The 24,862-nt window shown below is 42.4% G+C and overlaps 1 protein-coding gene across 3 annotated transcripts in view; it reads right to left on the bottom strand.

Annotated features, from left to right (window-relative positions):
* The window catches only part of SUSD3 (sushi domain containing 3), a 51,960-nt gene extending 27,380 nt beyond the window's left edge, over positions 1 to 24,580 (bottom strand). The window contains exons 1-3 of one of the 3 annotated variants that reach the window (XM_037904929.2): positions 22,064 to 22,375; positions 21,065 to 21,208; positions 840 to 1,028 (exon numbers count right to left, since the gene is read on the bottom strand). In XM_037904929.2, coding sequence (XP_037760857.1) covers positions 840 to 1,028; positions 21,065 to 21,119 — 244 coding nt within the window. In that variant the 5' untranslated portion in view covers positions 21,120 to 21,208; positions 22,064 to 22,375. Of the gene's footprint in view, positions 1 to 839; positions 1,029 to 21,064; positions 21,209 to 22,063; positions 22,418 to 24,501 lie in introns of those variants that run through there. The other 2 variants (XM_043550419.1, XM_037904928.2) reach the window with 2 other exon arrangements.
* Between the last annotated feature and the right edge of the window lie 282 nt (positions 24,581 to 24,862).

Here is a 24,862-nt window from a genome sequence, read left to right as displayed (position 1 = left end):
AAGGTTAAGAATTGTTTCTGTTGAATTCCATAGATAGCTTTATACTTTCACAATCTTTAAAACTGAATGTTCTAATTTACTTACTATAATGGAAAACTCCTAAATCAGATGTAAGTATGGCTCAATTGAAGCAGGAATTCCAGGTGCATGGCAACGTTATTCATCTATTAGGTTAACGTGAGACAAAGTCCCATGCTTCAAACTTGAGGTCTATTTTGAATTTCAAACACACTAAAGTTCACAGGCATTGAGATCCAGAGTTTTGCTTTGGGCCCATTTCTAGTTAAATTATTGTCGCGCGTGTAATAAATAAGGAACAGCACAGAGTGAAAGGCAGCTAATATTGTTGCCTTTCAAGCCCTATTTTTCAATATGATAGCTGCTCCATTCTACTACCCACAGGCAACAGAGTAATTTTATTTTACAAATATCTCCATGTTCTTTGCAGCATGATTCCTCCTGAAAACAATGGCATTAAATAATGTAATATACAGGTACATTCTCATTGATCATATCTATACATTTTCCTGACAAACATTTTGCAGCTATAGAGCCAAATTTATCCCTGGTGTAACTTTACTGAGGTCACTGATATTCGACCAGGCACAAATCTGGCTAAAAGTCTTTCCAGTATAGTTATTCATGATGTCTGAATGTGTCCGGAGTGCTATTATAGCCAGTGGCAATAGCAATGAATGAAATTCAACATGCCCTCTTCTTTCCACAGAACTCTGGAATTAATCCCCGTTTCATGCCAAAGCTTCATAGGTTACCCAGGGCAAACAACTTGAGCGTAACCCAGAAGAGGTGTTGAGTAATTCTGGAAGAAGAATCCTTACGTTTGCATGAGGGAACTCCAGCAGTCCACTGTGTACTGTCTCCCTTCCATAAGCAGGTTACGAGTCCCTGTCCCACAAGCAGGTGCTCAGCGGAGCACTGGAATGTTATCACCGTTCCGACGGCGGTGCCATCGCCATGAATTATCTGTAGCGTGCCAAGCTGAGGGGGAAAGATTTGGCTACACTGCCCTGCAGATTTAAAAGAACAGAACAAAACAATGCAATGTTAGGGCCAAATCCCAGGTCCACTGAAGTTAAGGGGAGTTTTAATTTTTACTTGAAGAAGATCATGTTTTCACTCAGTATGAGGAAATGGTCAATAAGCAAACAAACTGAGAGACTTCTTTAAAGGTGAAACTCACCTCTCAGCCAAGCACCAACCAATAGGCTAAGCCTCACTTAAACCCTACATTGATAGCTGAAGTGGGATGGATGTAGGTGGTGCATAGACTGTGTTGACTTCCCACACATGGGTGAATTTCATCCTAAATCTTTTGTGAGGTTCTCTATTAAGGATGCTATATTCAAAAAACTATTTTATACTATATTATGCCTTTCTATCAAATTGCTTGCATTCAGATTTTCTTTTGAGGCCTTACTAGTGCCAATTTTGTTTTATTTGCGTGTCAAGAAAGATCTTAGTACCTCAGAGTTTTATGCTAGAATTGATTATCTCTGCTTTTTAAAAACATTTCTCTTTAACTCTGCCCTCTGTAATAACCTCTCCCTTCCCCCTCACTTTTCTCCTTGTACTAAAATCTTTAGTTCACAGTGTTCTCTCTGGAATAACTGAGTGGTAGGTGCTTTGGTGACCTATTTTGGCAGTTATCTCTATATACTGATTGTTACTGCCATGAAATGCTTCATTTAGCATTTACTGTCCTACTCATTTTTAAATACAATTTAATTGCTCAGTCATTAAGAAAATATACAGCATTCTGATACAGCTAAAAGACAACAAAATGGAGTGATTTTTCTAGTCTCGTATGTGTGGACTAACATAACCCGGATATCATTGTATGCATCCTTTCATTCATGTTTAGTAAACACCAGTGTTTCTCTTTTTCAGCATTTTAACATCTGAGACTCTGATCCTTCCACTGATTCTCCCAAAGACTTCAGTGGGCATCCACACACACTCAGCAGCAGCTGCACCACTGGTTGCAACACTGGGGTTTTAACTATTATCATAAAAATAATAAAGGAGGAGGGGAGTTGCTCTTGAACTGTTTATAAGAGAGCAGAGGTTTACAATTACTAAGAACTTTCTTCTTTTTATAACTATTTAGGAACTTTTAACAGGTTTACATGTTCATATCAAATCTGTTTTATTTTTATTTTTTAAAAACCCTCTCTCAGTCCCTATATAGCTATATCGAGAGAGAGAGAGAGAGAGCGCACAAAACCCTGGTCTTATTAGACTTAATGAGAGTTTTGCCACCGAGTTCCAGGGGACCAGGATAGGGCCCTTCTTGGGACCTGATTCTTTTTTGGCTTACTTTGGAGCCTTTTCTTAAGGTCCAGCATTCAGCAACAGACTAAGATGTAATTAAATAGTAGATGCCAAATCCTGAATTCCATGGGAATGGCCCACACATGTGAAGAACTTGGCCCTGTGTTTAATTAATGTTGAGCTTCTGATATAAAAACAAAAGACAGGCTGTTCAAAGTTAGATATAACTACCTGCCCTCAATTTATGCCCTTTAAAAACAAACAAAACTAACAAAAGCCACAGTGACAATTACTGTTCCAATCTATTATTCAAATATGTATTAAGGTCTTGATTTTAAAAACATGACACTTGAAACCTGTGCAGGGTTCTTTCTGTTTGCTACGTTAGCTCTTTCAACCTTGTTGCAATAATTAGTATCAACAAGAGCAAAATATTTTCTAGAGAGATTTCCCTTGGATCCTCCCTCTCTTGCCCCACATACCTGATCATTGGTGCCTGCCTGATGTGTGAATTGTGCACCCTCTCTTTTTATTTAAAGCGACTACTGTGATTTTTTGAAAATGGGTTCAGAGTCTTCTCCTGAAAAGCAATTGTCACACCTGCAAAAATATAAATATCTGCTTCTGACAGTTTCAAGTTTCATGCTTTCATTTTTTAAAATGCCAGAACATAAAGTATGTACTAGCCAATAAAGTGATCAGAGTTGACATCCGGTGACACTGATATCAGTGGAAAGTGCACAATGTAACTTTGAGCAAAATTTGGTACATAGTATCTCTCTTAAGCAGCATAAACTAGCCTTCATTAGAATCCCTCAGTACACTTGTCTATTGGCCTGAAAGCTCTAGCATCTTCATCCAATAACCATTGTCCAAAGAACAGATAATTTGCCATTTGATTCTTTCCTTCAAGATACATTTAAAATAATTTGTTGCCCTTCTTTGAATCATTAATACTCCTGCTTAATTTGTAATGAAAGGTGCCAGGGCTCAAGCAATTTTTTTACATGCATAACTAATGCAGCAAGCCCAGAGGTGCCAGGGCTATGAACTGCCAAGCCTAGAGGTGCCAGGGCTCAGCCCTGGCACAAATTAAGCACTGATTCCTGACCCGTGATATATGTAGAGTAATTAAATTTTCTGAGCTCCAATTACCTTGCTGGCATTCCTTCTTGAGTTGCGTATTTTCAAACATTCCCTTCACTTGAGCCTTTAAGACTGTCTAAATCTTTCTCATCAGCTGATGTGCCACTAAGCCATGTGTATTTCCCTGGTGTGCCCCTGGGTCGTAGTAGCATTATGCCATCTCCTTAGGGAGTATTCCTGGTCAGAGTGTACTTGTGAAAATGGCTTCTCTGGACAGTGGCTAGTAAAGAGCAAAGCTTAAAAGGTTCAGTGGTTGAGTTTAAACAATATCCTAAAGTTCAGGTGCTGATCTGAAATGTAAACTATTCAAAAGCATCTGATGAAGTGGGTTTTAACCCACAGAAGCTTATGCCCAAATAAATGTGTTAGTCTCTAAGGTGCCACAAGGACGACTCGTTGTTTTTATTCAAATCTCTGTGGTCTGAAAACTGGGATAGAAATCTTGTCATATCGGCTCTTTGACAAAACACAGCTTTATTTTGCCCAGGCACCCTCTCTTGTGGGATTTCAGAATGCTGAATTCAGGAAATGCAGAGCAGGGCCAGGTTTTTGTTTTGTTGTTCTTTTGGGGGTGGGGAGTGGGGGTTTCAGAGCATTATCCAAATGCACAGATGGGTCTGGGTTTGTTCCAGTTTGAATTTGGGGATAACTTTCAGGTCAGTTCTTACCGAGAGATGGGCCAAAATCAAAACCCTGGATCAGAACATCCTTGAAGAGTGACGGAAGTCCAGGTCCAAAGCTGAGCTTTGTGGCTCAGATTCATCTCCAATTTCATCTGAACTATTCCACTCATCCTTATTTTCTCCTCCTCTCCTATATGTTTTTTTCTCTCCTATGTGGATCTAATACCTGCTGATATTAACATGTAATCTTTTTACAGCCATTTCTTGCTGTGACTTTCCTGCCATTTTAACCTTACTCTTCTGTTTCTAAAAAGATGATCATTGTTGTACGTTTCCTGCCCTTCTATTTAGGTAAGCAGATGTTCTATAGCTTTATCCTTTGTATACTCCTCAGGCATGTTCATCTGACTAGATGCATTATCATTAGGAAGTTAAGTTTTATATGTAGAATATTTGCTACTAAAATGCCTCCTGAAGTAAAACAATTGCCGGATAAACATTTGTGATAGCAAAGTTTGCATCTAGACCTAAAATTTCTGGACATGCGAGTGTCCAGATCTAGGGTTCTGGTATGTGTTTATATCTAGAGAATATGAGCTAAAACAGAACAAACGTTGTTCATGCACCTTCTGGTCTTTGCATCTCCCAGACAACTGAGGCTCAGTCCTGTGAGGAATTTGAGACTAATTTGTGGTCTGTACCATTTGTAAGCAGGTCATTGTGAGTACTCAAAATTCATGATGTCTTGGTTAGTTTTGATTGGTCACAAGGTATTATTGCTACTCCCTTAGCTGGTGAGTGCAACTTTTAGAATCTGGTTACCATTGCAAATATGAGTTCAAAATTCACTATTTACATTTTCAAATATTAGTTTACTACAGATATTTGCAGTGAAGTAAGCAGAGTGGACACGTTCTTTTTAAAAATTCAAATGGAGTTTTGTTTGTTTGATTTAGTAAGGGGGATTAACCAAACTGCTTGACAAATCTTGCATAACATCTGCCTACACTGTGTATGGTTTTAGCATATGGTATCAGCTCTCATCTTTCAAAAATAGTAGCAATAATCACTCAATTTTAGAAGCAGCCTCAAGCCACAAAATTTGGATCCAGGTTTGAATTTTGAATGCCCTAACGTTCACAACATTTGGAATTTTGTGTCAGCTCTTCGGAGAGTGAGAGGTCATTTACAAACATTCATTTCTCAGTTTGAAGTCACGTTTAGAGCATTCTCAGGGTGTTCAGATCCTGCATTTTGCTTTAGGTATGGGGCCATTAAACTTGTTCAACAGTACAAAAGAATGGCATTATCCACAATAAATAAACAGATCACTTCACATGATCAACAGATCAACATCCCAGAATGAAAGCTATTTAAATGTGGCATAATCTGTAAACTTTAATTTACTCAAAGCAGGGTTTTTTCAGAAGTAGACAAGCATATAATTTCCAGACACTGAAAAATAAATAATATGAAATGGTTAAAAACAAACAAACAAACAAAAAAAAACGAAGATAAAATAATACAAAAATTTCCTCCCATGGACTGGTAAGATTATCTGTATAGCAGTATCAATTTGTCAGAGACAGTTACCAAGCACACTTTGGATTTATATTTTACTGATAAGAGAAAAAACTTGAAATGGCACTGTATTAAACAGCAGACAAAAAGCTAATCCTTTGAAAAGGCACAAGTTGATCATTGCTCGCCAGTGATTCAGAAGTAGGAAGATCCTTGGCTTTCTCATTATCCCTATTACTCATGTAAACCTAGCTGTGCCATTTCTTATTGCTTGACTTTTCATGAAACTAAGAGATAACGCAATAGCCAGATGCCAGTAAGAACTAGAACCCAGGCTCGCTAAACCATTACGCCAGTAAATAGGCTGATGCTATTCCTGCAGGCAAACGTTTCAACAAAATGCATTCTGAAAATTTATATCCTGAAGTCACAAACACCTACTGACCCTCCATGAGGCCCTCAGAGAAGAAGAGAGTGGCGATATCCCACACGTAGGCAGCACTCATGACAGTATTTTCCCTTTACATCATGATAGCAGCCAAAGACCCCCCATGAGGGTTGGGGTCCCAATTGCACTTGGCACTGCACCCATACATGGGAACTCAGTCCCTGCTCTCAAGAGCTTACATTCTAACTCAGGCACTTACACAGCTTTTCAGGAAATGAGTGTTAAACATGACACCTACAAAGCTATAAAATTAACAGGAAAATTTGGCCATTCAGGATTTGCACCAGTGGAGAGCACTTTAAGAGCTTCTGAGCTGTGCTATAGCCATCTAGAAGCGTGTTGCCTGTCAAGTCTTGTTATTGCTTAATTATATAATAATGAATTGCTCCAACAGTTTCTAATAAAAGCACGTCAGCAATCTCGACAGCTGAATGGCCCGGCATTTCTTGCCTATGATACGGTTTTGTACGTGTCATGTTTAAAACTAAGTACCTGAAAAGCAATAAAGAAAAGTAGCAGCGCGTTCAATAGAGTGGGCAAGGGTTGATAATGGCTCAAAGCCAACAATACTACACAAATATTTGTGAAATCATTTCCTTAGCTTGAGCTCTACATTCAATGACATGAACACATTCTGATTTTAAGCAAATGCTGGAATATGCACAGGTTTACATGACAGAGAAGCAGAGTAGTCCAGGGAATGGGGCACTGAAAGGATAGGACAACTGGGTTCCATGCCTGGCCTTGACACTGACCAGCTGTGTGACCTTAGGCAAGTCATTTCATCTCTCAGTGACTCCATTTCTACTACCCTTTGTCTTGTCTATATTAGCCCTGATCCTGCAACATGTAAGCTGCAGATTCTATAGGCCAGGCTCCCCAGTCAGACTGCATCTCCCATGGTGCACCATGGCCAGGCCTCTCCTCACTAAGAGGGGAGACTGCGGTGCATCATGAGAAATGTGGTCAAACCAAGGAGCCCAGCCTGTAGAGGAGAATAGGAGCATGATGCATCTGAACTACATCTCCCATTAGGCACCATGGCAACATTTCCAAACCAAAATATTTCAGTTTCTGGACTAAATATTTTAGTTTTCAATTTTTCTCTGAAAAGCTGCAATTGTTGCCAGGAAAAAAAATCCATTTTCCAACCAGCTGTAATTGTTAGGCCAATGTTGAGCACTCCTGAAAATCCCACCTTTAAAATTTGTTCTATCATTGACATTCTTTGACAGGGTTATCTGGCACAGTGAATAGGTGGGAAGCTGTAGTCCTGACATATCTTGATTTTAGTTAGGCTTTTGACACCATCTCACGTGATATTTTCAGAAACATATTAGGAAACTTAGGTCTAGATCAGGGGTAGGCAAACTTTTTGGCCTGAGGGCCACATCTGGGTATGGAAATTGTATGGCAGGCCATGAATGCTCATGAAATTGGGGGTTGGGGTGTGGGAGGGGGTGTGGGCTCTGGGCTGGGGCTAGAGATGAGGATTTGGGGCTGCAGGGGGGTGCCCCAGGCTGGGACCGAGGCATTTGGAGGGCGGGAGAGGGATCAGGGGCCTAGGAGTGGGTCAGGGGTGCAGGCTCCAGGCAGCGCTTCCCTCAGGCAGCTCTCAGAAGTAGCAGCATGTCCCCCCTCCAGCTCCTATGCAGAGGCATGGCCAGGCAGCTCTGTGTGTTGCCCCATCTGCAGGCGCTGCCCCTGCAGCTCCCATTGGCCAAGGTTCCCGGCCAATGGGAGCTGTGGGGGCTGTGCTTGGGGCGGGGGGGCAGCGTATGGAGCCCCCTCGCTGCCCCTATGCTTAGGAGCCAGAGGAGGGACATGCCGCTGCTTCTGGGAGCGTGCAGAGCCACAGAACTCATGGAGCAGGGCCAACCCCAATCCTGCTCCCCAGCCAGAGCCTGAGGGCTGAATTAAAATGTCTGAAGGGCTGGATGCGGCCCCCAGGCCATAGTTTGCCCACCCCTGGTCTAGATGAAATTACTATAAGGTGCATGGCAAAACTGGCTGAGAAACCATACTCAAAAAGTAGTTATCAATGGTTTGCTGTCAAACTGGGGTATGTATCTAGTGGGCTCCCAGAGGGTTCTGTCCTTTGTCCAGTTCTATGGAATATTTTAAATAATGACTTGGAAAATTGAACATGTTTATAAAATTTGTGGATGACACCAAGTGGGGAGGGGTTGCAAGCACTTTGGAGGACAGGATTAGAATTCAAAATAACCTTGACAAACTGGAGAATTGGTCTGAAATCAACGAGATGAAATTCAATAAAGTACAAAATACTGCACTCAGGGAAAAAAATCGAATGCACAGCTACAAAATGGGGAAATAACTGACTATGTAGTAGTACTGCTGAAAAAGATCTGGGATTACAGTGGATCCCAAACTGAATATGAATCAATGATGTGATGCAGTTGTGAAAAAGCTAATGTCATCCTAAGGTGTATTAACAGGAGTGTCATATATAAGACCCAGGAGGTAACTGTCCTTTTCTACTTGGCACTGATGAGACCTCAGTTGGAGTATTGTGTCCAGTTCTGGGTGCCACACTTTAGAAAAGATGTGGATAACTTGGAGAGAGTCCAGAGGAAAGCAACCAATTGATAAAAGGTTGGAAAACCAGACCTGTGAGGAAAGGTTAAAAAAAACCTGGGGATGTTTAGTCTTGAGAAAAGAAGACTGAGGGGGATCAGATAACTCTTTTCAAATACGTTAAGGACTGTTACAAAGAGGACTATGATCAATTGTTCTCTGCATCCACTGACGGTAGCACAAAAACTGTAAGGGGCTTAATTTGCAGCAAGGGAGATTTAGGTTAGATATTAAGAAAAAACTTTTAACTAGAAGGATAATTAAGCTCTGGAATAGGCTTCCAAGGGAGGTTTTGGAATCCCCATCATTAGAGGTTTTAAGAACAGGCTAGACAAACACCTGTCATGAACAGTCTAGGTATACTTGGTCCTGCCTCAGCATGGGAAGCTGGACTGGATGACCTCTCAATGTCCCTTCCCATTCTACATATTGATGATTCTATATCCTGCAGTTCTCCCTTTTTGCGTGGCCTGAAGGGTATATTAATCCACAAGAAGTCCAAACTATACATCACGAAAAATGCTGGATGGGTTTGACTGACAATATATGTGATTCTCCCTACTTTGAATATGAGGAGTATGTCAAATCTGTGTAAGCTGATTCTTCCTCATGTCTCTTAGATTACTTTTTTTAAAGTGGATTTGCTCTGGTCACTGTACCGCACTCCACGGTTGATTTTCCCCCCAGTTTACATCAAAGCAAAGTTATTCTGGTCCATAGATCTCACTTTTAGATCTAATGAAGAGAGATGTAGTGAGTATTTTTTCTAATAGTGAACTAATTGATAAAAATAATCAAATGAAAAACAAGATATTTAAAGAGGTCTCTGGTAAAGTAAATGCCAAGTTTTTTTCTGCACTTTATTAGTACATTTACCAACAGTATTAAAACCATAAGCTACAATACCTCAGAGAAGTAAATGTATGACTTCATTAGCCAGCATGGAAATGCTTCATCAATCTAGAAGCATTCATTTACTTACCTCTTCACTGCTATTTCTCTGTTTAAAAAAATAATCAGCTGTGGAATTCACCAGAATTATGCCTGTAAGCAAACCATTCACAAATAAAAATTATTCGTGAAAGTGATGTCAACTGTTGTTTTTGTGATTAAGTTATTTAGTAAATGGATCAATTATTTCTGTAGGACTCTGTCTTCCCCTTTTGCCTCTGGGTATCATTTAATCCTGTAATTGATTTCTGATCACTCCATTCCATTATAAAGGACATAAGGTAAGAAATAACATACATGCTCTACTAAATGTACAACATGGGTCTTAGTCCCCAAAATGGAGAGCTTAAACAGGATAAAATTAAGAGTTTTTTAAAACAGGAGTATTACTGGCTCTCTCGTCAGAATTTTAACAAACTCAATCTATCAAATACTGTAAAGCACACACAATGACCAGGCAGACAGGCATGCCACCTAACAGAACAAAACCAGCACACAATAAATAAACCATTCTGGACAGGTAGGGCCAATCCTGCAGTCCTTTCTAGGCAATGTAGGATCAAGTTTTAGATGCTACTTTGAAAGCCCAATCAGGATTGATTTTTGTGTCACTGACAAGAGCATTATCAATGTTTACAAAAAAGAAAAACACATATAACTGTTTCTAAAATACCACATGCTGCCAAAGAGGGGCCTGAACCAACTCCCTGGCTCTGAACACCTGTGAACTTTGGAGAGGTTTTGGATCTGGCTTCACTAGCTGGCATGTATCTTTATAAAAGATATGAAACAAAACCACTCATGCAAACAGTGAAACTATGGGTCTATATCTGGGCAACACCAAATCTAGTTTGGATCTGGAATTTGCAGCTCAGGTACATCACTCAATACAACTTCCTCTCTCACCAAGGAATAATAAAAATGGAGGAGAGAAAAAAGGGTAATTCCTTCTGCTGGGCCAACTTCCCTTTGGCCCTTTTTTTATGGCCCCCTAGTTCATCATTTCATCTTTTTCCATTGAATAAAGGTACAAAGATCTTAGTGAACAGACCATAAAAAGGTAACCAAATGTAATCAAATTACTCACTGCTCTCTTAATATTCTACATAGCATCCTTTCATCTGCAGCTGATCTTGACACTCACATCATCCGCTCTGACACTAAAGTCATTGTGTCATGTTAGCATTGCTTCAGGATCACCCTGTCTCTTCTTAACCAGATTTTGTGAGGCCGGGAAATAGCCTCTCTGGCAGCAATTTCATTTATTAGACAGAAAGCTGGTGAAATCTGTAGTTTTATACCTAAAATATTTTCAGCTTCCATCATTATTTTTTCCCAGTGCTCATGAATAACATTTAATTCATTAAACATGTGCAGCCAACCATAGGATTTTTGCAGACAGTCCAAAATGATAGGTTAACCAAAAGCCATATTTTGTAATTGAAACAATGACAACAGGAAATGTTAAAATTTTCCCTTATCCATAAGAAATTTCATGTACTATCTTGGGATAATGTTCAAAATGTCTTGGGTCATCATACAAGAGCTGCATGAAAACTGTCACCAAAAGAAGCCACATCCATAGTACATTTGTGATTGTTTCATGACAATTCAGATTTTAGTCTCCAGTTTAACATCTTGCTGACATGCAGATCAAATCTCCACGGAGGGAAAAAAAAAAGCTCTTCATAGTGATTCTGTCTTTGGTGACTCTCTCATAAGGCCTATATAAGAGCCTCGGGTATAACAGAACTAGTAATCTTTTATGAGGTCAAAACCTTTAAATCACATTCCTCTATCTATAAAGAGAGAAGGCTATGAATAGCATAGGCCTGAACATTCCTTTTATTAATTGTTAAGTATCAACTCTTTGCGTGGTGCTTTACCAGCCACAAAAATTAAGGCAGTCCCTGCCCAAAAGGACGACCACATGAAACAAAAAGGCAAGTGCTCAAAATGGAGATAGGAGCTATTGTTGGAAGACATCAAACAGAAAATTGCATATGCATCGCTGACTGGCAAAAAGCTTTCCGGAGCCAGCCCATGCCAGTCCACGTGGTAGAACACAATGGTTTGAGCTAGTCAAAACATTTTTGCAAAGTGGTTTTTCATTGAAAGATGCAGCTTTGCTGAAGCCAAAACATTTTGTGGTGGTGTATCGATTTTTGGATAGGAACAGGAAGGTTTCTGAGGTCCCAGGTGGACTCCGGTTACTAAAAGAGGAGAGACCCAGACTGAAATTCTGACTATTCAAATCTGAAAACAGGATGTTTCAAGACAATTCTGTTTTAGGGAAATGTTTGAATGCTTTTGGTTTTGTTCCAATGCGGAATGAAATCAAATTCCAAAACCTCGAAAACTGTTATGAAGTGGAATTGTTCTCCAGCTCTAATAACAATACAGTGTCAGCAATGGGGCAAGACCAGTTTGCTGTGAAAGCTATCAGGCTTTGCTTTTCACTCCACAGCTACTCAAACCCTCTAAGGGGCACCACAAAATGTTTGTGGCGGGGGTGGGGAAGGTGCTGGAAAAGGGCAGGAGGTTTGGGGTTTGTTTGTTTTTTTGCAAAACAGGTAAAAAGGAGATCTCCTTCCCTGTTCCCCATCCTTGGGCCCAGTGGTAAGAATTTTTCATATAGCTCTGATAGTGAAGATTTATTAACACTTATTTGATCACCAGGGCAATTTACAGAGCAGGCTGCCAATGGGGATGGTAGCAGGATATGTGCTGCAGATAGTTCATGTATTAACATATATTAGAACCTATAATGTTGGGGCAGATTTTTATTTTATTTTACTTATGTGAATTGCCGCCCACATTATAGCAGCTTTATAAATTCTATGAAATTCTGTAAAATTGGCAAACCTTTCCAGTATCCTTATGAACGTTTTGCAAAGACAAAACTATAATTTTTTACCCATATTTAGCTATCCCTCTAAATGCCTCAGTAAATTAATCTTTGACCAGTTTTACTGTCTCTGAAAACAAACCAGCAACATAATCTGGAAGTCCCCCACCCCTTTTTTAATAGTTAAAAAATATAAACAGTCTGTTTCTATCAGTAGCTGAACATTACAGTATGTCCAAAGAAGGTCAGAAAAGATGTAGTTTTCTGTTTTTGCTTCAGGTAGAGATTGCCTTCATAAATTACCCAGGGTTTCAAACCCAGCATGGCTTACTGAGATAAACTGCTAAATATGCACAGGTGGGTTGGTCCAGCAGATATCTGATCAGAAAATACTGTTTTAAAAAAGCTGCTATATTCATCAGTCTTCCTTATATTGCACTATATCATGCTGTGTTAGCCCAAAACACAGTAACGCAGCCCCATAAACTAGACCTGGCCTGTAGAAAGTATCTGGCTGAAAGAAGAAAAGGCTTTAATTGTAAACCAAGCACAATATTACCCATAATACTCTTGAGTATATTACACAGACACACACATATATATAATTGATGTGCCCTGCTAATCCTCTAAGGATAAAGCAGTGGGAGCGATGACCTGATCAGATATGAGGGATTGCAGATTTAAGATACGCAGTAGCCCTGGGGGAGAGGCAGAAAACAGAAAACAGTTATCTGAGCACATATGATGGAGAAATGAATAAAAAATATGTTACTATAACAATATCAGGATGTTTGCCATTTTTTCATTGGCTTCAATGGTTCATTTAATTTGCAATATAAGTGGTGGGATTCAAATGCTGCCTGCAAAAGCTCTCTGATGAGGAAGAAAAGAGAGCCTGATCCTAAACCCAGAACAGACTATTATTCACCGGGATTCTTTGTAGTACATATATATGAGGGGACAGATTCACTTGCCTGCTCTGTTACCTTTATAAAGGGAATGGAGATCCAGCTAGCACAGAGTCAGAGTAGCTGCCTCCGAGGCCTCACTCCCAACAGGCTTAATTGCAGGATCCTGTTGTGGGCAGGGAAGGGGAGTCCCCAGCTGATGACCCCCTTCCTTACAACTGAACTGAGCATGGTAGAGAACCTGGCTTCAGAGCTTTAATCTGCATTTGACATATTATGAGTCAGACCCCCGGCTGGTATAAACCAGTGTAGCTGGACTGGATTTCAATGAAGCGACACCAGTATACATCAGCTGGGAATTTGGCCCAATAGAGAGAGGCAGGTCTAGACTATCTGGTGTGGTACATTAAAAAGGTGTGTAAAATACATATATTCAGGAATTAACACAACACATCAAACCAGATGTCTCTTCTGCCTCTGACTGCGGTCTTTCCCTTTTACCTCAGGATTGCCAGTCTTTTGCTCACAACTTGTGTGCAAAGCAGAAAGTTCCCAGCCGAGTGGGCCCTATAAGGAAAATTCTGCAGCCCACACTCTCCTTGGTCAAAAACTGCCTAGTGGAGTGGAGTGGGAAGAGATATCAGGGAACTGGTTACAGCTCCCTAATTCTCAAACTGCTCCGCCCCCAACATAAGTTAAAACAGCCTAGGGGCTGTGCCAACACACACTAACAGGCTCCAGGCCCCAGTTGAGAATGAACAGCGTCAGTGCTGGCAGGCTATACCCTGCCCCCAACATTCTCCCTCCCATCCACTACACTGGGAGGAGGGGCAGTTGGTGCATGAACTGGTTAAACCACTTCATACCATCTGATAGCTCCCCTAAACTGGGGTGATTCTCAGCTGTCCAGTTAGAGTCAGGCGAGTCCACTTTAAGCCACCTGAGTTGTGCAAAGAGGCAGGCTCAAGGGTTGAGAATTTTGCCTGTATCTTCTCTCCCATGCTGGATACTGGCCTGTGCATGGTTCCTTTTGCTTTTGAACAATGAAGGCTGTTCTTTAACTGGTTTTCTGTTTTAGGCTGCTAGGTGTGTACTAAAGAACTGTGACCTAGCATTCGCAATTGTCAGCGAATAATTGATTTTTTTGAAGAAACCAGTGTTAATTAGCAATAACATGTAATTTATTTTGGTGATAGAAACCACTCATGTATTGAGAACCTAACCAAATAGACCGATTTAACAATCTTCTCTGCAGTCTTATGACTATGTAAATTTTTTCACTGCTGAGGTCAGACTTCAGGATTCCAGATCCTTTTCACGGTGGAGGGTGTGTGTGTAGCTAGATAGATATAGATGTGGTGAGCATGCATGCGCACGTGTGTTAGTAGGAAAATAATACTGTTAAATGGCACAGAATTAAGCATGTGCAAGGGTTTAAAAGCGAACAGCAACTTGAGCTAAAAGCCATAGAGGATGAATGTTTTATCTTTACAAGATCTGCTTATGGACTTGATTCTGCAAGGTGCTGAGTACCTTTGATTTTAGCAGGAGTTGTAGGTGCTCAGCATCTTGCAGGACTGGATCCTGTAATAGGAATTAATGGATCCCAAGAGATATCTCTCCAAACCTGAGAAGCAAAGCCACAAATGCTTCACAGTACAATCCAATAAATGCAGGTTTTGGCTTCCCTGATCATGAGGATTAGTGAAAGATGACAGGAACTGAAAGCGGCTTACTGTTGTTTACTACTGTCATGAGAAGGAAAAGCAAAGTGAACCATTGTAGATTAGTTGTCATAAAGCTGCTAGTGTCCTGAGCTACTGTACCAAAGCAGAGCTGTCCCTTGCCTTTTCTTGCAGAATGCGTATTTCAGATACTGAAGACCTGCATCCCTCCCAACTGTTCTTCCCCTTGTGATTTGTTTAATTAATTTATTGTTGACTTTAAGAGTGTCATACAGTGGCCTGCGAGTCTGTGTGTTTAGACAGAAGAATACAATAGGATATTCTACCATTCGCTTTTAAAATGGCAGTCAAGTATTAATCCATATCCAGGAAATGACAACAACAAGCCAAATAGTGCAATCCTTACTCACTTAGGCCCAGATTTTTAAAGGTATTCAGGCACTGCTGCACTCAACATTGCAACATTGCAACTCCTGATTTAGGAGCCTAAATCCCATCAACAGCCAACGGGATTTTAGCTAAGTCCCTAAACGCTTTTTAGTAATGAAATTTAAGCTCCTGAATCAGTTAGGCATTGCAATGCTGAACTCAGCAACACCAAAATACCTTTAAAAATCTGGGCCTTTGGCAAAACTACCACTGACTTGTATCAGAGATTTGTCTGCACCATGGGAGTTTTGTTTATTTGCCCCCAATAGCGAATGCACCTTGCTTTCTTTTTGCGAATGGTTCTGCATTTTGTAGCTTATGCGTTTAAAAATATCTGCCGTCTAACAAAAAGCAGCAAACAAAAGAAGGGAAGCATGGAAGGTACGACAGTATTCCAGCAAGGCTGTAAATCGTTTCTTATCTGTTGATAAAGTCAATACTGATCTGTAAAATAACGGTTGCTTATCAGCTACTGCAGCTGAGAAAAAACATGTCAGAGTTTCCATGCTGAAATTAGCCTGGGAGTGAATGGGTTCTACTGAAATAATTTATCCCAAATATTAAGAGCTGAATCTTGTGCTCCTTAGTCTATAGGGAAAATAATGGGAGTCTTGTCTGAGGAAAGTGAGCAGAAATTAACACTAGATACTTAACCAAAAGCATCCAGTTCTCTTTGATTTAGCTCTTAGGCTAGAAATCTTGTGATGTTGGGCTCTCTCTTGGAATTTCAGGACTTTCCCAGTTCTGACAGGATGGGAATAGCCAAATCAATTGTTTTTTGGTGTTTTATCTTCCTGGTGACACCAAAACCAGGAAGTGTACAGCTATGTGACTTCAGATTTTTAAAATCTCAAAGTTTCAATCCAAACCAATTGGTCCATCCTTAGCTGAAACTCAGAAGTCGAGATGTAGTTCACCTGTATAATCTGAGTAATTTAAAACTAAATTTAAAACTAAACCAGACTAAAGCACTGGCTAATATACTGCAGGGAACAATCTTGCATTGGCAGAGACGGGACTGGATGACCTAATAAATCTTGTCCACCTCTGTTTTATGCTGTTCTAGGATTTTATGGCATATACAAAAATTGTAATAATTTTACGTGTCACATAGGAGATAAACCCACATCCTTATCAGCTGAAATACTGTCACCTTTACTTCTTTATCTTATGTAATCAAAGATTTTACGTTGATCTCAATAGTAAAAAATGGAAGAAACTACCAGCCATATATTCCAAGTTGTCTCACATTTTGGCCAGTGGAAATAGAAGTTAAGAAGAAACCTGGAGTCTTTTTCTCCCCAAGTCTACAAACTCAAATGCATCATCCGATCACAGGAAAATAGCAAAGAGCCTCTTGTCAGTCTTTGTACAGAGCAGAGCTGTTCATGGCTTTGAAGAACAAGCTTACCTTTGGTCTTCCTGGACAAAGGAAGAGTAACCATAAAATCTCTGTGCACATGTTCTCTTGGCTTCTAAGGTACCAACATACTTCAACACCTGCCTGCAATTCTATCAAAAAGCTCTGAAGTCTCTTCCTTGTGGTGCTGCCACACTAACCTCCAACATGAAATGGTTCCATGTAGAAGATCCACAAAATAGCTACAAACTCCAAATCAGGGAATGATCTGGTGAAACACACGAGGAGTCAGGGCAAAGCCAAAGTACAGCTGTGCATACCCCACACTGGAAAAACAAAGGGCCAGATCCTCAGCTGCACTAGTGCTGTGCATAGCACAGCAGGGGTGATAAGAAACCACCATTATGTCTCCCTCCACCCCGTACCTATGCAATCAGCCCAAGGTGTAGCTTACAGCAGCCTTAGGGCTGCTCTGAGCTGTGTTTGGCTGCAAAAGACCTCAACGGGCTATTCAAGCAGCAGAGGGGGCAACAGAACAGAGGAGCACTCTGACCAAGCTCCCTTTCCCAACCCTGGCATGCCACCCACATTAGGGACCACAAACTGGGGGCAGAGCAGTTACATTGGCTCCTTCCACTAGGAGGTTCCCCAGGTAGCCAGTTATATCAGCATTCCAGATGCTTTTTCAGAGCAGTGCAAAGGAACTGGGGAGGCATCGGAGGAGAGGACAGTGAATATCTGCCCACCAGTATAAATGCTAACAATAAGTTTACGCTGCTCCAAGTAGCATTAACTTGTTCCTGGCAAAAATTCAGGGAGTGATATGGAAAAGGTAAATGTGTTTGTGGATGTTTAATCACACAAGCACTGGGGCCAGGGAAAGATGTCATCTCAGCTTTGGCAAAGGTACCTGGAACAGTCTCCCTCACCTTTTCACACACTATGCCCTTTATTGCAGACTCTTCCTTCCATAGATATGTCTAGTTGTGCAGTGCTCTGCATCTTTTTTGCATGGTTTTTGCAATACTTTGATCTCTTTGGTGTGTGGCTCTAGCCATGCCTGCTGCTAGTAATACACATTTTTTCTTGTGACTGAATGGTATAATACATACTAACGTACATAGCTCAGGTTTAAAGTACCTTTTTGAGGATCTTAGCCCACTGCGCAACATTTTATCACAAAGGAGAATATAAGACACTCTGCTGAAGTCTATTTTCGGTCAAGGTGAGAAAATGTGCCAGAAAAACCTACACTCAGAAACCTGGGGAGGTAGCATCATAGAAAGTGGAGCATGTTTGAACTTCACTGCTGGGAATTTTGAGGAGCTGTAACTCCCTTTGAGTTAAAAATCTTTTTAAAGAAGTTAGACTGTGTAGATGAACATCTTTTAACTTTTCTTTAGCCTTTTCTCATTAACATATTAATGCAAACAGACACTTTGCATCACTTTTCTCATGGACGGCAAAAGGGATGCCTGAGGGAGTTTGTCTACATAGATCATTATCACCAGCTTCTCATTTGTGGTCTGGAAGTTTACAATGAAGACACGCCACTTGTGCAATAGGAAAAATGATCACCAGTAGTATGAAAGAGGGAAAAAAATCTTGCACAGTACAACAGTTGGCCTGGGGGAAACTCAGTTTGTCACCAGCACTCTGCATATATCATTTCTCCTACAAATATCCCCGCATAAATAATGTGGTCTCATTTTAAATTAAGTGTCTCACATAAAGATATAATTTAGAATTATATGACAACTAGTCCATGATAATTAACTTTTGGTTGACTATCCAAACCACTAGTGCAGATTTAAAGACTGTGTCAGAGTCAGCTAATTCAATGAACATTTTTATGACAATGAATTGGTATTTAACTATGATGAAATTCACGCGGAAAGGGGAACGGAACCGTTCAGTAGCTCCAGACCCTGATTGATTTCATCTCACCAACTTTTACACACACATACTCGCACATGCATACATGTGCACATGTACACACACAGAGTTTGCTAGTCTGAAACAGACATTAATTACAGCAACAAAATGTATTACTGTCAACACAGGTATTCTACATTAATAAATATAAATAAATATAAAATATAAATAAATAATAAATATAAATTGTTGTTTAAAACATTTACTGAGGCCTGCCATAAGTGCAATAAGATGGGCTGGTTTGATAGCCTACAGGTAAGTGCTATATGCTACCAAGCAATTAAATTAATTCAAGGCCAGATTCGCCCTGGTGGAACCAGATTTCTGGGGTGAAATCCAGGCTTAGTGAAGTCAATGGGAGTTTTGCCATTGATTTCAGGGGGTTCAGGATTTCACCCATGGGCCACACTGGCCCAAGGTCTGAGCCACCAATGGACAAGCCACCCACAAGCCATGTTTCAGTTGTGGGCCCAAAGCAAAGCCCCAAAACTGACCTGACACTCTAGGGGAAGGGAGCAGAGCCAGACAATTTTGCAAAAGTCAATGAGCATAAATGCAGAGCAATACAATCTGTGTTTACACATAGCTCTTAATTCTCAATACATGTTTCCTAGAACTTGGTTATTTTTCATATGAACGGTTCTAATAAATCTAATGGATGGTTAAACGTATGTAGTGGACATAATGTAAAGCATTACCAAAAAATGCTGGACTGAACGTGTCTGATTATTTCTAACAGTATGCTAAAATCAGATCATCAATATAGCCTGTTAGAACCACACAAGCAAATTAAATCAGTGCAGCGTGGCATTCTTGAGGACAAGCTGAATTGTGAACAGAAAGGACGGGATTTCCAAGAGCCCTCAGCACTTGGCTAACTCTGCTCCCATTAAAGTCAATGGTAAAACTCCCTAAATATTTTAGGGCCAGATCCTGCATCAGGATCCACTAGCATCAACCCTTACTGAAGCTAAAGGGACTCTGCACAGCTGCTGGGACCCATGCTGTCAGATTACATTGCAGAATTGGAGCTTTAGTTTGTGCCTTAAATCTTTTTTCAACATGTAGGTATTCTATTCCACTAACTCATTGTGCAAGGAAAAATGAGATTTTCCATTTTCTGCCAGGTCAATCTGTAGCTGTCAGGAGATTATTTCATTTTAATAACATAGATCTTTGAATCTGATATTACAATGAAAATGTATTCCTTTCCCCTTTAAAGTGATACTCTCATTTCACATGTCTATTAATCTAAGCGTTTCTTAGATACCCCCCACCACATTGTAAATAAATATGGGACACACACACACACAAAGAAGATGACTTCAAACTTTTTACCATAATTTAATTCCATTCCATTATATTTAAAGTTCAATAAAATCCTTTCTGGAGCAGCCTACTTAAAAAGGCTAGTTATTGCAGCCAGCTTGCCCTGCATGGGTTGGCTTAAAAACATGGTGCATTCCTCTTATGTCTGTTTCTTCGAAATACTTGCACAGATCAAACATACCAGTATTGCATATCCAAAAGTGTATAACAAAGTGAGTAAAGTGAACTCGCTGGGCCTTTTGCCTGAGTAAGGACCGCAAGATCAGGTCCTTAATTAGTACTTCCATGCAATAGCTCAGCATGTTGATAAACTCATTGAGGTATGCTTTGTGTCCCAATAATAGACAATATGGTCTAGTGTACGCAAGCTGTTAAACGTAATGCAAACCAAGGCAATGGTTGCTGATACCGAATATTTAATCAAAACTATCATAACAGGCAGAGATTTAGGAATAGAATTTTTCCTCTAAAGGCAACATCATTTATTACTATGATTATTGTAAATGGAATCACAGCTCTGTAAAACATTTTGCTAGTGAACATGCTTTACAAGTCCCAAGCAAGCAGCTCGCATTTTTCTTTCTAACTGTATTATGTCGATATTCCACCTTATCTTTTTCAAAGCTTTTACTCTGAATAGAGTCTTGACAGCTTTTCAATACAATTACACCAACATACATGAACCTTTCCAGCCATCACTACCACTAAAAGGCTATTATGAAATGATTACCATGGAATTGCAGCTACATTAGGGCCAAGTCATCTGCAGAGACTCACTTAATTTAAACCTCTTTCACTTATCTGAAAAACTTTGAGAAGGTGGTGGCTGGTTAGAAGGGGTGGGTCATATCTTACAGGAATGAATCCTTCACTCATTGAAGTCAGTGGCAAAAGGCTCACTGAGTTCAGTGGTGCAAGCTCAACATAATTACCTGCGATAGAAAGAAGGAATTCTGTGTAGGGGGTGATACCAACAGAAACAGAGATGCACCTTCAAAATGAGTACTCAGGCCTCTCCTCTCAGATTGGCCCAAACTGTAACTCATCTTTGGCTTTGACTGAAAAAGCGCAGGAAGCAAAGCTGATTACTCCAAACTCCCTTCTTAAAAGACCTGCATCATGATGTGGTCCTCTCCTGAGAATAAAGGAATTAGTTATTCCTAGGATACCCAGTGCCTTACAGCTCGGTCTAGTACTGTCCTGTGCACTATAACATTGTGACAGGTTTCAGAGGGGCAGCCGTGTTAGTCTGTATCAGCAAAAACAACGAGGAGCTCTTGTGGCACTTTAGAGACTAACCAATTTATTTGGGCATAAGCTTTCCTGGGCTAGGTTAAGTGAAGCGGGTTCTGGCCCAGGAAAGCTTATGATCAAACAAATTGGGTAGTTTGGAAGGTGCCACAAGGACTGCCCGTTGTTATAACCTGTGTTATGCGGGTGCATTCCGTTAAGGAGACCCTTCAGAGCCTCTGTCAACACATCCTCTCCCCGCACGAAGCCAGCTTATCTGATGACCCCGTTTGACACCACTTGCCTCTTTGGAGCTAAGAGTCCCAAATCCAGCAAACTGAGCTATGGCTACAGCAGAGAGTCGGCAAGTCAGTGCCAGTGAAGGCCATTTAAGGGGGTCCGGACTGCTCTCCTCCTCTGGCTTGGAGCCACCACGCAGCTCCGAGTGCGAGTTTACGATGCATTTCAAATCCGCACTGGAGCTGAAGTCTGACCCCGCTGGGCAAAAGGTGACCCCCCCACTCCCAAAAAAACCGGAACTCAGAGGCTGCTCCCTGTTTCCTGCAAGTGGGGTGAATCCCCAGCAATGTGAGTACCCCCGTCCACAGCTCCGACCCTCCCCGCTCCAGCAGTAGCAGCCGCCCGGCTGACTCCCCGGCCCCCACAGCCAGGAGCTGCCGGCACACCGGGCACAACCACTCGGCCGGCTCAGCCCCGGGAGCCGCGCTCGGCAGGGCTGCTGCAGCTCCGGCTCCCTTACCTGTGTAGTTCTTCGGGGCATTGCGCCCGTCCTCCCGGGGCCCGCCCGCCCTCGAGACATCCAGCCCGGAGGCGGTGGCCGTTTGCATGGCTGGCGCCCGGGCTGCCCTCCGCGCGCGGCTGGGGTTGAGCCCGGCGAGCTCGTCCCGCAGGTGCAGGGTTCGCCGCCTCCGGCTCCCCGCGGCCCCTCCGAGGCGGAGCGATTCGCTGCCCAGCAGGACACGCGGCGGCCGCCCGGCCGCGCTGCTCCGTCCCGGGCGCCCCCCGCAGACACACTCACTTCTCCTTCCCCCGGTTCGCGGCTCTCACTTCCCCCCCGCCGCCCGCGAGCTGCCGCAGCCGGGGGAAGCGGGCTGGCACCTGGAGACCCCCCCCCTCCTCCCACTTCCCCTTCCCGCCGATCTGCAGATCTAGCCGCTTGCCCGGGCTGGAGGAGACGCGTCTCCTTCCATCCTGCCCCTTTGCGCTCCGGGGTCCCCGGACCGCTTGGCAGCCAGAGATTTGCAGTCAGCCGGCTCCCCTGCTGCTGGTCTCGCCTGGGCCAGAGGCGCGACACCGGCTCCTCAGCGGCGAGCCCCGGCCGGGCACTTGGGGGGCTGATAAAGGCAGGGGAGAGCCTGGGAACGCAGCTCCCCAAGCGCAGCCCGACCTGCTGGAGACCCGTGGGCACCCACCCCCGCAGGGGCTTGGACGCCTGCTTGCTCCAAGACGTGGCTCTTTGCCCGATGATGGCTGGCGCGGAACTTCCAGCCGGTGCTGGGACGGCAGGAGGGGGCTCCTGACGATCAGCTGGCGAGGGTGGGACCCCCTCCCCCTTCCTGGAAGTCACCCTTAATCCCTGGCCTTGGCGCTGATAACATAATCCCCAAACGCGGCAGCTGGGGCTTGGCCTGGCTGACCGGCTGGAGGAAGCTAAACCGAGCGGGACTGGGCTGAGGCTGCAGGCAAGTGCCGTCTGCTCCCCCTGGGATACCCTAGTGATGGGGAGAGGGAAGGCCCAGAGGGCGAGGGCAGATGGTGGCTACAAGGTGATGGGCATTTCTTGACTCACGAGGGTGCTTCTCGCATCTGCAAACACAAATGAGAGGCAAAGGGAAGGTGCAGAAAAAGGAGAGTGCAGGCCAGGGGCAAGGCACAGCAGCAACACAAAGGTTGTCGGTGTATTTATGCAGGGGGCTTTACTTTGCAGCCATTACTACTGCATGTGGCTGCCTTTAACTTCAGCAAGTGTCCCCTTGAGCGGCACCATCCATGCACCCAATACTGCACTACTTGACAACAATGGTCATTACCGAGAGCAGTCCAGTTTCAAGAGGCCCCCTATACCACTGACCTGGAGAACTTCAATCTAAACAGATAAGGTGGACAACGGCTGGGCTGGGAGGAAGGAAGCACTATTAACACTTTACACACAGGGAACTGAGTTGCAAAGATTAAGTAACTTGCCCCACATGTCTCAAGGAGCCTGTGCAGACCCTAGTCTCCTGAGTTCCAGTCCAGTGCCTTAACCACAAGATCATCTTTCCTAACTTAATGGGCCATCAGCCATCTCAATACTACTTACTACTTACAATAGTGTTTGGGGCCATTGCCGGAGAATATTGGAGGATTTTTAAGGATGCAGCTTGACTCATTATTTCAAAGACCTCTTCAGAAGGAACCAAGATTTCCCATCTGTTCCATATCACGATAGCAATAACCTCTAATTGTGCTGCCCTGACAGACTGTGTCATTGTTTCCACTAGCTCTGTTTTCCTCGTGAGTATAGATCAGACCCTTCTCTCCCTAAAGATACTCTCAAATCCAAGCTCAAATCAAAACAAGTTTCCATCTGAGAACAATTATTTTGTTTGCCACGTTGTATATATTGAATGTAAGTTTTAAAGCTAACACCCTACAGAAGCCCAGTGAAAGAAGGGTGAGATGCCTCAAGTTATTCTTAGTACAGTATAAAGTACCACCCATTAAGACACATTGGCCTAGATTCTCAGCCATGCTGAGACTACTTTGTATCAATCTGCAAGCACAACATGGTTATAAATTCAGCGGGTCCAACAACTGGAAAATTTCCCCATTGCAAGGGGATCCTCATGTGCTGCAGAGCCATCTAATTTGTCTGGCGTGGTTTGTTCATTGTAAACAAGTCTACTTCTTGCTCATCATGCCATTATATTCTAGGATCCAGATCTGACACCGTATGTGTCTCCATATGGTCACAGAAGTTTGTTCTATCATTTTACTAGGCTACGAAGTTAAACTTATTGGACAGACAGTGCCACGATCACTTTACTTTGCATCTGGATGGGACTTGCCACTGTGCACACCCCATTTAATAGGGCACCAACCCATAACATTCAGTACTTTCACATAACATCTACAACTTTCTCTCTCTCTCTCTCTTTAAAAAAAATAAAAGATCACAGATGGTTCTTTACTTACTCACATTGCTGTCAGTGGACAAGCATGGGGTTTGGTGATCTCTCTGATTTGCTGATGTTGGCATCAGCAGCTGATTTGGAAACGATGTACTTCAGCAGGTTGTGTTGTTTGGCGAGGCAGAGGTAATAGCAGGAACAGCAGGGACAGAAGGGAGCATCGGTCGATATCACTGAGCATATGGAGCTGGGCCCAGACTAATTGCTGTGGCCATTAACTCTCACTCTGGTGATTTACCGTCTTGTTATTTTTGAGCCAGAGCTTTGTTCCAGAACCACAGTTCATAGCAATGGACTGGAGCGATGAGATTCTACAAAACACCAAACACACCAACAGTGTAACAAATTCCACTGCCAATATTGTT

This window comes from Chelonia mydas, chromosome 7 (assembly GCF_015237465.2).
Source record: "Chelonia mydas isolate rCheMyd1 chromosome 7, rCheMyd1.pri.v2, whole genome shotgun sequence".
In the NCBI taxonomy this organism is placed as follows: domain Eukaryota; kingdom Metazoa; phylum Chordata; order Testudines; family Cheloniidae; genus Chelonia; species Chelonia mydas.
The sequence above is the reverse complement of the archived record's forward strand: the minus strand, read 5'-3'. Positions and strand labels throughout refer to the sequence as shown.